This window comes from Limulus polyphemus, unplaced genomic scaffold, assembly GCF_000517525.1.
Source record: "Limulus polyphemus unplaced genomic scaffold, Limulus_polyphemus-2.1.2 Scaffold4200, whole genome shotgun sequence".
Lineage (NCBI taxonomy): Eukaryota > Metazoa > Arthropoda > Merostomata > Xiphosura > Limulidae > Limulus > Limulus polyphemus.
The window spans coordinates 76,510-93,200 of record NW_013669810.1 but is presented as its reverse complement, the minus strand read 5'-3'; the positions used below and the strand labels follow the sequence as shown (position 1 = coordinate 93,200).

General features: G+C 37.1%; 1 protein-coding gene across 1 annotated transcript in view; it reads left to right on the top strand.

Annotated features, from left to right (window-relative positions):
- Window positions 1-16,691, top strand: part of LOC106470751 — a 64,996-nt gene that overhangs the window by 2,039 nt on the left and 46,266 nt on the right. The window contains exons 2-5 of the mRNA XM_022399387.1: window positions 456-457; window positions 971-2,129; window positions 2,738-2,846; window positions 11,385-11,837. Coding sequence (XP_022255095.1) covers window positions 1,022-2,129; window positions 2,738-2,846; window positions 11,385-11,837 — 1,670 coding nt within the window. The 5' untranslated portion in view covers window positions 456-457; window positions 971-1,021. The remainder of the gene's footprint in view (window positions 1-455; window positions 458-970; window positions 2,130-2,737; window positions 2,847-11,384; window positions 11,838-16,691) is intronic.

Genomic DNA, 16,691 nt, shown 5'->3' with positions numbered 1-16,691 from the left:
GTTAACTTTATAATACCTTTAGTATTTCTGGGTCGGAAAGGCTAACTTCAGGCAACTGGGCATGGCTCAGCTTACCCAGTTATCCTTGAAAGTCATGTCCTTAGAAAGGGAGGAGGAAGGGGTACCAGAACTATATAAGTGGGTTTATAGTTTACAGTTAATAATAAAAACATTAACTGAAATATTATTTGAAGTATTACTGCGTATACTATATTGAATAATTATTGATATCTTGCAGTGATAAAGTGTCAATATTATTACTAGAAATGTACAGTAAGGTTGTATATTTCGTAATTTAATATCGGAGTGAATATACTAGGGAGAAGGTTGGATGATCTATGATAGAAATCAAGGGTGGTTTAATATCTTATTTCTATTTTTATGGTTTTTTTTTATGGATAGCTATCATACCCTCAACCGGCTATAGACGGTGAGTGATAATGGGATCTGGGAAGTTGTGGGTTCTATCACCCAGATCCTAATCCCTTTTTTTTCAGTTACGTGCTGACTAGCTCTGCATCTGTTGTTTTGATTATGTCTGATAGATGGAATATCCCCAATGCTTTTGGGTGCTATAACCGTAGACATTTTTACTTTAAAATGATACCTTTTGTACTTCTGTACAAATGGTATAATTTTACATTGTTATATTAGAACTTTGTTGGTATGTTCACTTACTTGTTGGTGCATACACCTACATGTACAATTAATAAATTGTAGGTTACATTATTAATATATATATGTATTTCAGTTATAAAAATAATTTAAATCATAACATCTTTATTTTTTTATACTTGGGTAGAAGTAATTGTAGCTTAATATTTATGGAAAATATTAAAATTTAATGCTGTGTTGTTTCTCCTTGTATGAGAAAAAGTTGCTTATTCTGCTTAGACATTATTTCTTGTATTATCTAGTGTTTAACAGGAAAGTATTAATGGCAGTACCTTTTGTTTTATATTTCTTATAGGTTGCCTGTATACATTATGACCTAGGATGTCTTGAGCAGTTGCTACCTCACATGGAAGAATTAAGAAGACAATGTGGTCTTGAATTGATTGCATCAACATGTCTAAGTTGTTCCTTTTGTTCTGAAAAAGTTAGCTCAGATATTCCTAAGCTAAGTGCTGAGAAAGCAACAGAAGCTCTTTGGAACTGTATTTGCTTTCATGTGGAAAGTTACGTTAGTATTCACTTGCAGTCTGTTCTGATGGAAGACAGTGGTTACAGTGATTTATTAAATAAAGCTGTTTTTAGATACTATTTAAAGATAATTTGTTCTGTTCTAGATGCTACTTCAGTTTGGGATTTTCACAGGAGAATACGCAGGAAGCAACTAAAATTTTTTAGATGTCCTTGCATAGAAGCTTCTGAGGTGCTCTCTTGTTGCTTATTTTGCTTACTGTCCTTCTGTCTGCACTGTATTGTAGAAGACCTAGAGATGGTATGCATAGGTTGCTTTCAACCTCTTGTGGTAACCTGGACTGAAGTCCAGAAAAATTACACTGAATGCATCACAGATCATGTCTCAAGTGTTCTGAGAGTGCTAGATGGGTTGAGGCAAGAACAGAAAACCTGGCCTGATGTACTGAAATTAATTTTTTGTTTAAAAGAGAAAAAACAGTGTTTCATGAACCATAGCCAAGAACAACAGTATGATTTTGCCATTTCAGAAGAAGAAGATTCGAGAGCATTGATATATGAGGAAAAAGATACATTTGTTGACGTAGAAGAAGAACAGGACAGACTGTCTGTTGAGGTTCACCCTGGGTCTGGTAAATCTCGATCAGACAAATGGAGTGGTAAAAGCTTTAAAAGCAGAAAAAGTAAAGAATCACTGGTATCAAAAGATTCTTTAATTGTCATTATGAACAACACTTATCTTGATACAAGAAAAAAAACTTCTTTAACAGCAGAGAGAAATAGTAGTGGGAAAAGCTGGACAACAAAATTTAATGAGAAGCAAGAGAAAGGACATATGGCAATTTTTCAGCTCACAGACATTATCTTGAATATGGTCGAAGCATTTCTAAAGTTTGAGGAACAAATTAATTTACTTTGCACAGGAGGTCCTGTGTGTGATGATTCTGACTTTGCTGCTCAAAGTATTTGCTTCCAACTCTTAGGAGGTAAGACATTCTGAGTTAAAATAAATATGTTCTTAAACAAATAATAATCAAAACAATGGTCTTTGGGGTAAATATATATTAATTAATGATTGTGAAACTGTAAACAGATTTCATTTGTATAGTGGATAATGTGGTTCTGTGTGTGTTAAATTCAGGACATAAAAGTTTTAAAGCTACCTTTACATATATTAGAGATATTAATGAAATTAATGTTTTCAAAAGTTTCATAACTTTTCTGTAACTAGAAAAGGGGAGGGAACTAATAGCTTTTTTTATGTGGGTTAAAGGAGATTTTTCACAAATATTTTAAATTTGATGTTTTTGAAATGTATCATTATTTCTTAGAAACTAATTTTTTAATTATATTTAATTACGTATTATTATTATTTACAGATATTAATAGTAATTTAAAAGGGGAAAATGATTGATTTAATATACAATGTTACTGTACTATTGTTGGTTTTTAAAATTTTTTAATAAACCACAGTTTTATGACAGTAAAGTACTTTTGAATTTAAAGAAATTGTAAATAAACCATGGAATAGTATTGAAGATATCAGTCCAGAATTTCATGTTCCTCAACAGTTAGAGTTGCTTGCATTTTCTAGGTGTAAGCAGTTCATTTCCAGATGAAAGCCCTCAACAGTCACCCTTTCACCAAACCAAGACTGCTTCCTATGGCAGTGAAAACTGTGCCACTTTGTCGTGGGATTGGAGGTAGGTTTGCATGAAATACTTAAAAGTTGGTCTCTGTGGTTGATGAATACTATGTTATGATGTAGCAGTATGCTGATATTATTAGCATTTCCTTCTTAGTCAGATATTATGAAGTTCACACAAAATTTGTGTAAGAATAGTCTTGCAGATTTGTCTCAGTTGTAGCTCATAAGAAAGTATCTGGTAAGGTGTTTAAAAGCATTATTTAACCTATCAAAATTCACTGATCAGAAAGTCTTTGTGAAATACAACATTTAACAACTGGAGAAACCAAAGGTCTATCTTCTTAGCTGTTTTAAGGTGGTGTTAGTTGTCAAATGTGCAGATAAACAAAACTTAAAATACAAGGAAGAATGTTAAATAATTGTATATGATGAAAATTATATTTGTCTGCAGTTGTTTTTCACAATATTGATTATAGCTTGTAGTGGCAATAACTAGTGGTAGCAGAGAAAAAGACAGATGTAGTTTTATATGCTTGGGATTTTAAATCCATAAAGACTGATAAGAAGGATTTTGATATAAAAACATCTCCACAGCAAACAGCCATTATTATTTTGCACATTCCTGTCTGCACATTTGGGAGTTTGGTAGTCAGTGCTCAGTTTATTTCAATCAACCCAATTTTGTTTTTTCCTTGGTTTGCAAAAAAAGATGTTTTTTCACTGTGCAATGGATTTCCTCCCTAGTGGTAGACAACCTGGTTGCAGACACTTTCTCAACATCTCAAATTGCGTCTTCTAATTTATCCACAACTGTCAACCATGTGGTTCTTAGTCTTTCTCTGTATGTTGGCAACAGCCCAGTTTGTTTTCATTGGGCCCAATGGGTTTTTCTCAGTAGTTACATTCTTGGGACTTTGTTTCACTTATTAAATAGACATTTGCCCTTACTTGTCCATTTCAGTGTGGTTTTTTCTATATTAAGACCTCCTTTCTCTGTCATCTTGCTTGTGGTGGCTGGTTCAATTCTCTGATTCAATCTTAACACCCACCCTGTATCTCATTCACTTGGGATGGGAGGATCTTTATCATTTCATATTTGGGGTAAGCTCAGCCCTCTTCTTTGTCTTTATTACATGGAACTTTTGGCACTGATACTTGTTTCTTCATCATTTCCTGCATGAGGGTATTTGTATCTTTTGCAGACTCTCTCTTCCCATGAGGCACATATTTCTCTTGTATGTTCCAATATATATCCTGTTGTGGTTTCTGGCCCGTCAACAGGAATATCCAAAGATCCACTGTCTTCTTTTGGTCATGGTGGCTCATTCAATCTCACATGACTCTGGACATCACTCTTTCTTCACCTTACCCAGATCTACATTTGTTAGAAGCCCTTCAAGGTTCTAAAGTAAGTTGGTGTGCTCATTCTGCTTACATGTGGGTTTCCATATCTGTGGGGGCACTGCAGAGGTAGCAATCTCATATAAAGTTTAGGGTAAAATAAATAAGTAAAATATAAAGTTTTTCTGAGGAAAAAACATTTGATATTTATTCAGGAGGTTTTAGGGGTTGTGCAAACAATTTTTGAAATTTTTCAGATAAATAAAAGTATTTTTAATCTTATTAAAATTACTTTGCACTGATAAAGGAAAACAACATGTAGTTTAAATTGTAAATAAAGTTTTTTCATTGAATATTAATATGCTCTTTTTCGCTTGCAAAAGGTAAACATTATGAATAAAGCTTTTCATTGACACTGAAGTGCTTTTTTTCCTTTTTTTTTTAATTTATTAAATTCTACCAATGGGATACTTGAAAATTAGTTTGGAACACTTAAAAATCTCTCTGGGACTCCTGAAAAAAAAAATTGAAAGTCCAGGATCATTCACTGTAGGACCTTAGTGAGAATCCTGTTCCTTTTTCATTGAGAGATATTTTCCCTTCATCTCCATATACGGTATTTGTTTGGTCTGTAGCCCATCGACCCAGACTCTGAACATATGGCATTCCTGTTGCCCTTCCACTGTGTTTGTCTATCAACAAAAGTGGCAGGTCATTCATCATTGTTCTATCCACTACTCTTTTACTTCTGGCCATCTGTTGTTTACCTGGCTGTTTGTCCATAGTTTATTGGTCTTTACTTTGGCTAGTTATCAGGTCACTTTGTCCATGGCATTTCTTTTTTCTTGGTAGCACAGGATGTTTCTTCCCCTGTCCTTTCTCTTCTGTTCAGCTCCTTCAATCTTCTTCAACTTCCTCATTTGACTCCTATGCCTGACTGAGACATTAGTTGGGTTTTGCATGCTTTCATGCATTCCTTATTCATGGCATTGTTTTCTTGCATTTTGTACCATCTTTCTCTCTGGACTTATCTTCTCCTTCCTCTTTCCTGCAATTACTGTCATTCATATGTCTATGCTATGGTTGTTATTTGCACCTTCTTCCACCACAGTTATTTACTCTTCACCCAAGACCAACTTTTCCTTCATAATACTTTGTTTGCTCAGGAGGGTAACCATACTTTCTTTCCTGTCTCCCTTCCTTTTGTCTCTCACCTATCTGATTGTTTGGACCCAGATTGGCACCTGTGTCCTCTTTGAACTATTTTGTGTTTTTATCACAGACTTCTTCCTTTTGGGATACCCGCCATTGTCTGTCTCTACCCTGGACCTTTCTTTTTTCAGGAACCTCTCTCTTTCTACCCTTATTGGATGTGTCTATTGACTTTTCTGGTTGGTATTGTTATCCCTGCATGTGGATGCTCCTGTAGGCCATTTAACATTCTTCACATTCTGTTTGTCTTTTTTCTCGTTCTCTTGCACCTCATCTTTACCAGTCCTAGGACAAGATCCTCCTGGTGGACTTGTGGATGACTGTCCACAGGTTTGTCTCTCCTTATCTACGCTATCTAGCTGTTTCATCTCCTGCTTGATTTTGGCTTTCAACAATCTCTGTTTTTCAGTCAACCCACCTTCTTTGCAATGAATACTACAACTTATTTTTCAGAGCCCCATTTTACTTTTATATATGATCCCGCCAGGTGTCTGATGTTGCTTCCAGTCATATACTTCCCCAAAATCTACATCAAGCCTAGATAATAGAAAGCAATCATACCTTCTCACCTGGCTGTACCCATGCCCACTGTGAGATGGGGTGTTCCACAAGACCACTTGAGGTATTCTTGTGGTATACATACTTAAACAATTGTCTGATCCAGATGTACTTATTCCATGGACTATCATGAAAAAAGCCAGCACCAGGGAGGTGTTCTGTCCACTTTTTTGGCTCACACTTACTGGCCTTTAAAAATAGTAAAAGACCTTTCCAGTTGGAAGTCTGATGAAAATTTGCACTTTTTTGGGCCTCCCATGGGAGTCTTTTACCAGTTACCAATTCCTAGCCACTGGGATGGTGGACCATGGAGAATCCTCATTAGTTGAGCTTAATACATTATGGTCAGTAATGGGGCAGTAGTGACACTGTCAGTGTAGTGTGGGTCACCCCTCTGAACACGTATCTATTATGACCTCCTGCAAATAGTCTGTTCAGTAGAGTTGAGATGAGCGCACACTATACAAAAACATAATATATAACTAATGCGCCCTCTTTCTGCAGCTAGAGTCTGTTCAGAAGAATTGAGTTAAGTACACAAGGTAAAGTCTGAATGCTCCCTAACCACACTACACATATTGTCTTTCCGACTGTTTGTGTGCAAGCATTTGAATGGTCATGTTCTCATTCTGCTTGTCTCTGTGACATGTGGCTTATTTGCCTTCATCCCTTACTTTCTGGGCAAAGAGCATACACTGGTCAAGATAAGATATGGCCTCCCACAGGTGTGGCATATGAAACTGTTGGGTATCACACTGCATTGGCTTCCCTTTGGGTGATTTCTAAAGGGAGCTCATCTAGGTAAAATTTTCCACTGGCTTTTCCACCACTTCAACTTGGAATTCTAGCTATTTAGTGTGTAGAGGTGAGTTTACATTTTCCTTATCTGAAAATTATTTCTGATAGATACCTATCAGCCCCTTTGTTTTCTATACTTCCTTTTTTGTGTTTTCCTATTCCTTGCTCTTCTCTTTGACTTAACGTTGGTCCCTCTTCTATTCCTTGACATCGTGTGGGCCCTTGCCTGCCATATTCATGGCTTAGGACTGGAGTTTCTTTTCTCCAACTTTTTCCTTCTGTTAGTCCATTCTTAGATTTTTTTTCTCTTCTCTTCTCTTCTCCTACTCCCTTCTTTTTGTATGACTACTTGATTAGGGGTGGGGGTGGGGGGTACATCCTGGGATATACATTCTTTCTCACACCCATTCTTCTCTTGTCTCAACTGAGTTCAGCCTATCTGTTTGTCTGTGAGCTATTACATGTCTGGCCATAAAGTTTTACAATTCTCATTCTCTTCCACATGGAAGGTCAATTTGCTTTTGGGGACTCTGGCTTCTGTAGGGCCTCTCATTCCTTTGAGAACAGCACTAATGTGCCTCCAACTATGAACCTTATGAACCCATGGTTTTCATTCTTGGGGTCCATTTTTCTCTATATAAGCATCTCCTCAAAGTATGGTCTTGGTGATTGGACTGTACCCAGGGTACTTCCTATGCTTGCTTACTGCCTTGCACACAGGATCTTTCCCTTCTTCAATGCTTCCCTTGAAAATGGTAGCAAGGAAAAAGACCAATATGGAAAAATAGAAATGACTGTCAGCAGAAAGTGAAGCCAACAGCAGAAGAAGGTAGGTACCCAAAGAATCGTACATGTGAAATAGCACTAATAAGAAGAGTAATAAACAAGACCACTAGGAGGGGGAAGATGAGAAAAAGTGGAAGGCCTGGAATCTAGAATGGGAAGATGAGTAGGAAGAAGAACTAGAAATGTTGAGATGCATTTCTGTTGAAGGCAGGACTTCTGATGTTTCTGTGCTGATCATGTGCTCCCTCCACATCAACAGGTTCAATCTTCTCTCTATTCTTTGGGTGTGTTCCCATTCCTGCCCTTATTTGTGGGTCACTTGGTGATGTTCCGCTCTGTCTCTTCCATGGTAATTTCTTCCACCTACAATCCATGAGGCTCCTGTTCCAGATCTCTTTGCATTCGACATCCATCTCTGGGCCCATTCAGGTTGATCGTGCCTATAATTTGCTGAGAGCTTATATCTTGATCAGGTACCACCTTTTTCAGTCAGTACTGGTGGTCCATGGACTGTCTATTTATCCTGGCTTGTTTTCTCCTCCTATTAATGGAGTGGCCTCTACACCTCAGGTATTTTGTGGGTTTGCTCTTGGTTTGTTATGCTCTTCTTGGATACTTTTGCCACCCTTTATTCCTCACCCTTCATCTCTGTCTGTGAATTTTTTTAGCTTGTCCTGGTTCCACTTTTTTCTATATATCCATTTCCCTATTCGTCTACTCTCTCTGGCCCTCATCTTTTCACACTTCTTTCCTTTCTGAGTACTATTATTGGTGCTTCTTTGCACAGCTCAGCCTTGGTTCACTAGCATTAAGGCCCCTATTCCTTTCCTCAATTCCCCTCTCTCTCTGTGCACTTGAAATTTTCCTAATTTAGCACCCACCAGACTGGACTATCCACTTTTATGTCAATTCTTGTTGTCATTCTACCACCATTTTCTGTCAGTGACTGTGGTTGGTCTTTTGTCATCAATCTATCTTCCACTCGTTTCCTCCTGGCAATCACCTTGTGACCACCTTTCTGCCTTTTTTTTTTTTCCTTAACTGTATCTCAATGGCTTCTCTGTCTGTACCTCTACTGACTGTCAAGAGGCCTTGTACATGGCGTTTCTCCTTTCCTGGTACCACAGAGTGTTTCCTCCCCTGTACTCTGTTCCACTCCTTCTTTCTTCTTCATCTTCTTCACTTTGCTTCCCAGCTGAGACCTTCATGGGGTTTACATGCTCCATTTGAGCATTGGTTTCTTGCTTTTTGGACCTTCTCTTTATCGTGGCTTGTTTTGTCATACTTTTCATCTACTATTACAGCTGCATGGTTGTTTATCCTATGGTTGCTTCTCGCACCCTTTTCTACCACATTTCTATATCCCTCTCCCTGGTTCAGTCATTCCTTTCTTAGTCTTAACTACTTGTTATGTTGCCCATACTTCTTTCCTATCTCTCTTTCTTCTGTCTCTATCCTGTTGGACCATTCAGACACAGGTTGGCTCCCATGACCTTTTGGGCTGTTTACTGTCTTTTTGCACACCCTTTTTTTTTGACAGACCTCTTTCTTTCTCCCTTTACTGTCTGTGTCCATTACCTCCTTTGATTAACATGTTTATCTTGAGTTGTGGATCTTTGCAAACTTCCACATTTCTGTGTATTTGATTTGTCACCTTTATCTTTCTCTTACATTTGTTCTTTGTCAGCTCTAGGACAAGCTCCTCTAGGCAGGCATGTGGTTGCTCGCCACAAATTCATCTCCCCTACACCCTCTGGTTGTTTTATCTCCTGATGTTTTTTGGCTTTTGCATGTAAACAATCTTCTCTCATTCCACCATCTTTAAGAAGAATACATACTATTTCTCTTTCAGAGCCCTTTTTGTGTTCATGGATCCTGCCAGGTGGCAGATGGTGCCTTCTAAGGTATACTTATTTCCCAAAATTGGCATTGAGCCAGGATAATGAAAAGAACTCGTACAGTCTGCCGTGGCCTTTTATATGCCCACTGTTAGATTGTGTATTGCACAAGACCACTTGAAGTATCCTGATGGTATATCTATATATTTACCTTTTTGTTCAGTCAAGACTGTACCTATACCATGGACTATCATGGAAAAAGCCAGCACCATGGGTGAGTTCTGCCTTATTCCCTGGCTTGCTTTTCAAAATATAATTTCATGGTCACCCATTGCATTGTCTCCAGTAAAAGATCTTTTCAGACTAAAGGACCAATTGGGATATGGGAATTGTTCCCAGGTCTTCCCTCTGTGTAATCCCCTCCTTTCTCATCAAGTGGAGCATAAGAGACTCTTGCCACCTACCAGTTTCTAGCCACTAGAGTGGTGGTACGTGGAGAACCCTCACCGATTGGACTCGTATGCTGGGGATATATACAAATGAGTACCAATAGTTAGGAAGTGTGGTGGTGATGATACTGTCAGTGTAGCACTAGTCACTCCTCCTGCAGCTAGAGTCTGTTCAGAAGAGTTGAAACAAACACACTATATAATACTATGCCCTCTCCTGTAGTCTGTGACTGTTCAGTAGAGCTGAGGTGAGCATGCACCACTCTGCCATGCACTCCTCCCATGGTTGTGTCTGGTCAGTAGAGTTGAGGTAAGCACACACAATACACATATGCCCTCCTACTGTGGGTCTCATCTGGTCTGTTGAGTTGAGGTAAGCATGCACTAACATACCATGCCCTACTCCTCTGACTGATGGCTATTCAGTTGAGTCGAGGTGTACACACATTATACCTATCTTTATGGCATGTGCTCCTCCAGTGAAGTCTGATGGTAGAATTGAGGTGAGCACAAAAAGTGCAGTTTGAACATGCCCAAGCCACACCATATGTGTGCAAATACTCGAACACCCGTGTTCTTATTCTGTCCATCTCTATGACATATGGGGCTCGATTGGCTCTTCTTCCTTTCTTTTCGTGGATGAGATGAGATGTTGTCTCCCCTGTGCCCCTGTGGAGTCCCTGCTATCAGATGTCACACTCCATGGGCCTCCTTTATGCACTTTTTGAAGAGAGCTCATCTTAGTAAAACTTTCACTGGCTCCTCCGCCACTTCAGTGTGAGATTCTAATTGAACAGTGTGCAGAGTGTGGTATTATCTTGAAAGTTAACATTTTCCTTACCTGAAAAATTACCTCTGCACCCATCCTCCTCGCTTCTGGTGCACCTTTGTATTTTCTTCCTCATCAAAGAATGATGTTCTCGAGGGCAAGTGCATAATGATGTCATTATGCAGTAATGCAATTTACAAGAAATCTCATGAGACTGGATGGGAGTTCACTAAAGACTAGTGGCATGCACATCCCTAAGGAAGATGTGCGGGAAAGATAGCTGAACTGTGTGTCAAGGTGAGTATCTATCAGAAATACATTTTCAGGTAAGGAAAATGTTAACATTGAATTGATCATTTCTACAAAATAGGAGAAGAGTGTTGTTTTCTTTCCACTCCTACAGACGCACTTCCCCTTTTGTTTTCTGTTTTTGTTGTTAGTTGGAATGCCAATTAATAAAAATATTTTAAGCTAGAATCATCCTGAGTGTGTGTGTGTAAACAAACATCAGAATACCAAAGGATAAAACTGAAATTTAATTGCAAATAAGATTCCTGTGAACAAGTTCATGTGTATGATGTAAAATAGTAGCCAATAGTAACTTGTGATAGGGTGTGTGAGACAGTCAAAATATAGCACAAAGCTAAATGAAAATATAGGGATGAAAATTATTTCATCTTATTTATAAGAAATATAACATCTTAGATACAACTAAATACAATAATATGAGTAAAATTTATAATTCCAGACTACTGTGTTGATATTAGTTTTAATACTTTAAAATTAAGGATATGTTATTTCATAATTTTTGTTTTGTTTATATGAGAATTGTTTTCTTTCAGGTCATGCCTAGTGGAAAATAGATATCTTAACGTATTACAGCGTACACTGCAACATTCTGTCCAAGAAATAGTTCAGGAAGAAATTCATTTGGAATGGGAAAGGTTTAGCAGGGGTGAAGAACTCCCAAAGAGACAGGTATACATGAATGCATCAGAAAGAATTAAAGACAGAAAAGCAGTGCTTCGTAGTGTATCAAACTTAGTAAAAGAACTAAGTAAATACATACAAGCAGTAGCAGCAGCCCAAGGAGCATTCATTCCTTTCCGTGCTTCCTTTGCTCATACAATTCACAGCTACACATCTGATATCCTACACCACGTGGAACAAATAAGCGTACGAGTTCCTCACAAAACATCTGTGACTACCTTATATATGCTTCTGAATACAGCATTATATTTGGAATTCAATCTTAAAAATTGGAGCAATGTCTTAAGTGAAGGAAATAATAACAGGTTGGTTGTTAAAGCAAGATTTGGATGGTAGTTGGTGTGCAGTAATAAGGATTGTTTAGATTAGAAATGCAATAGATTATACAGTAAGATATTTTCATGTAGCTGATAAAAATTTCTATTTAATAACGGATCATCAAAGTTATTATCTGTAATATTTCATCACACAGAGTAGTTATGATCAAAATTATAAAATAAAAGATATTGTTTCATAGAATGTATTTGTAATTACATGTATGTCACCAGATAAGACGTTTTTGTAGTTAGATTATAATTGTTTAACAGATGGGTGTTTTTAATGAAATGTTAGCAGATTAATTTGTTTATTTAACTAAATTGGTTCAAATCAACAGACAGACGATTTGTGTATCTATGAACAACCAGAAATAATGGTCAGTTTTTGGAAATTAGGTAATCAAAAATGAAACTGTTTGTCCAGTATAAAAAGGATAACCAATAATTCAAACAATTATTATTAATAAAGAAAAATGTGATAATTCTATCTTTTTTGCATTTAAAACAATTTTTGATTGCCAATTATATTTTGCAGGATGAAGGTTACTAACTTTATTAGATCTGTCTAAGACAGATATTATTGTAGAAGGTATTGCTTCATGTAAGACCTTAATGCTTGGTAAGAAGCTCAAGTAAAGTAGGTAGTAGAAGTCCGGGTGATGTTCTACTGGTTCGAGCCAAAACCTCAAAGATCTACATAATTCCCTGTGCTTAAAGAATTTCCAGACTCAAAGGAAAATTTATGTTTTTCACATTTACATTCATATCAACTTTAGACAAAACCTTGATATAAAATCAATGTTACCATGCAAGAAAACAGATGGGAAACAAATTCTGGTTATTATGAAAAAGTTTTATACTGACTATACAAGAGTATTCTGATTTGTTGCTTTAAACTTGGGTCACTTATAGAGTTTTCAAAATTATATTTTGACTTGTTGCTTTTTACACTTTTGTGACTTTTATGTTCTCATGATTGGTATAAATTTGGCTAAATTTTAAACTCAGAATTGATATGTGTATAACTGATCTGTTGCTATAAACTCAGCTAATGTTTAGATGCACAACTGTTATATTCTATCCTGTTGCTATAAACTCAGCTAATGTTTAGATGCACAACTGTTATATTCTGATCTGTTATAAACTTGGCTAATGTTTAGATGCACAGCTGTTATATTCTATCCTGTTGCTATAAACTCAGCTAATGTTTAGATGCACAACTGTTATATTCTATCCTGTTGCTATAAGCTAGCTAATGTTTAGATGCACAACTGTTATATTCTATCCTGTTGCTATAAGCTCAGCTAATATTTAGATGCACAATTGTTATATTCTATCCTGTTGCTATAAACTCAGCTAATGTTTAGATGCACAATTGTTATATTTTGATCTGTTGTTATAAACTCGGCTAATGTTTAGATGCACAACTGTTATATTCTGATCTGTTGCTATAAACTCAGCTAATGTTTAGATGCACAACTGTTATATTCTGATCTGTAGCTATAAACTCACCTAATGTTTGGATACACAATTGTTATATTCTGATCTGTTGCTATAAACTTAGCTAATGTTTAGATACACAACTGTTACATAATGATCTGTTGTTATAAACTCAGCTAATGTTTAGATACACAACTGTTATATTCTGATCAGTTGCTATAAACTCATCTAATGTTTAGATACACAATTGTTTCATTCTGATCTGTTGCTATAAACTTAGCTAATGTTTACATGCACAACTGTTACATTATGATCTGTTGTTATAAACTCAGCTAATGTTTAGATACACAGCTGTTATATACATTCTGATCAGTTGCTATAAGCTCTACTACTGGTTAGATGCACAACTGTTATATTCTGGTATGTTGCTATAAACTCAGCTAATGCTTAGACTAAATAGTTAAACTATGTTAACTAATATTAGAATCAGAATTGTTGTAAAATTGAGTATCTTTTAATCTTTGAATTGTCATAATCTGATCTGTTGCTATAAACTCAACCAACTTTTAAAATCTCATTACTTCTACATTTTAGCTATTGTTATGGTTTTAGCTTAAGAATATACTTTCACAAGACTGGGATATTCTGATATGCTTTTATAAGCTTAACTAATGTTTATACTTTCAAATCTGTTATATTATGATCTGTTGTTGTAAATACTTCATTAACACACCCATTTGTTTAGCCCTACTATTTCACACGCACAATTTCCAACTGTGAAAAAAAGTCTAAAAGAGCACTGGAACATTTATTTTTGTTCAAAATTTCAAGTGTGTTTTTACATTATGTGAAAATTTTTCTGAAACTTCTATGATTAACAGTAATAATTCTTTGTAATTTGTCTTGTTAGTCCTAAACTTATGGAAATGAAACTTCAAATTGCGTTACTCATTTAGTTGAGTATAGTTTACATGTATTTTTACATTGGTTTTGTATATATCTTTGTGTGTGAATGTGTGTATATATATTATATATTAAACTGTTTTGGTATGTTACATTGTTAATGTAAACTATGATATCTTTATTAGTTCATGTGGGGTATTCAAATGCTGGCCAGTAAAATGCTAATGACTAAATGTTAACCATAAAATACATAAATGAATATATTTGAAGTGAAGTGCTTTGATACCAAATGCATTCCAAAACGTACCTCGCCTCGCACTACAGCCATTACTCGACTGCCAGGGTTTCATACTTTGCCCATCTAAGCATTGATCTGAATTTTTCTTGTTTGCTCAGTCTTTTATTCCACACTTAATTGCCCTTAGTGATATCTGTCATGTGACACTCTCCACCTATGTCAATGCACCCTCTATTTTGATACTGTATATAAGCACCTCTTTAAATATTATCACTTTTTCTCGATAAAAGCTTTTGCTGTACAACGATTATTGGAGATAATTTGAGTATTCTTCGTGTTACCTAGTTGATTTTGGTAGAAAAAAAATTTGTTTTGCATTCCAATGCATGTCATGAATTCCTAGATTATTATTTCTGGCATGGAGATAAATCATGTCTCTCCTGTCCCACCTCTGATATCTAGCATGACAATTGTGTGTGTGGTGGGGGGGTGGGGGGTACTCTTAGTTCTGCCCCTGTTCAAGGGTCCCGACCCCCAATATCAGTTCTTTGGTTTATTTGTATCCAGAATAGATTCTGTCCATATCCAAGGGTTCCCCCACTTGATCAGAATGCCACCAATGGCATCTGTGACTATTGTATGCCTTTGGGGTCTGTGGGGCTCGGCTCTGAGAATTCCTGGACGTGTTGTAAAACTTAACCATGGATCCATGGACACTACAGGTCTTTGAATCGTGATTAGTCATTCAGTTCACATCTTCACCACCATTATCCACCCAACCTGTAATGTTTCTGCCTCCTGCAGATCATTGGATTTCAGAACTTCATTCTAGAGCTATCAGAGTTTTGTTGGTCTGAGGACAGGGAGGGGAGAGTGTTTTACCAGTTCTTTTGGGATTTTATTCCCATCTGGTTATTGGGTCCTATAAGACTGGAGATTGGCTCCCGGTCATCAATCTTTCTTCTCTATATCAGTTTTCTAGATCCTACAAGGTTCACAAGTGAGTCATTCCTCACTTAAAGTCAGCATTTTTTTACTAGGATTGTGGATGTCCAAGCTAGATGTCACAGACTCCTATCTGCACTTTTCCATAGTGGTAGCATCCCACCACTATATGCAATTCATGGACTACTGGTTACACCATCATGTCAATTGGCAGAAGTCACACACGGATTCTACTTTCAGAAACAACCAAGGCAGGCTTCATTATCAGAGCTGAGTCATCTATTCTCACTCCAACACAGTATATTGTCAGTATGGATATTTTTCATCATGTATCTTAGTCAGGCTCAGCTGATTCCCATCCAGTTCCAAGCTATGGAACAGGAAGTCTGACACTTTCTCACCTCTTCTTATCCCACAGTGTGGATGGTTCATTCTCTTTTGGGAATGTTGGCTTCACTCAAATCCCTCATTCCTTTTGGACAAGCACATAAGAGATCTCTTCATTGATCTTTATAGGACCAATGGATCATGAACAGCAGTTCACTGGATTCCCCAGTTTCCTTATTCAGGATCATTCTCTTCGATTTCAAGGAGTGGTTAGATTGGAACAGTACTAAGATATGGGTTTCTCTGCTGTCACCTAGTCCAGAGATCCATATCTTCATGGATGCCTCGCCTCAGGGATGGGGTGCATATATCAATGGTCAGGAATTCCAGAGTCAATGCACGGATGAGGAGACTTTCCTACACAGTGTTTTAGACCTTCTTGCTGTTTAAAAGGTGATCTCATGGTCTTGGCTTATTAAGTCCCAAATCATCAGGCTTCACACCAACAATCCCACGATGGTGTCTTGCATTTCCCGTCAAGGGGCACTTAGTCCAGGGTTATTTGTTTTCATACCTTGGACCTTCTTTCTCGGGATCACTCCTATAATATCACCCTACTAGCTTGCCATGTTCCACAGGTGATTATTTGGGTAGCAGATCAATTATCTTAACCAAAACAGATTCTCCTGACAGAATAGATGCTTCATCGTGAGGTTTTTCTGTTGGATTGTCTCTCATATTGAAACACCCAACTTCTGGCTAGTTGGTCTCCACCACCTCACCTTCAGACTTTGGCAATAGATGCATTCTGTCAGGGTGGGATGAAATTACAACTCTAGGCCTTCCCACCAATTTGTATGTTACCCAAGATACTAGCTACGATTTGTTCCAACCCACTGTTGGGTCCTGTTGATAACACCAGATTGGCAGCTGAACCCTGGTTTGTGCTTCTGTGGTACCTTCAGGAGTGCCCACCTCTTCCATTTCAT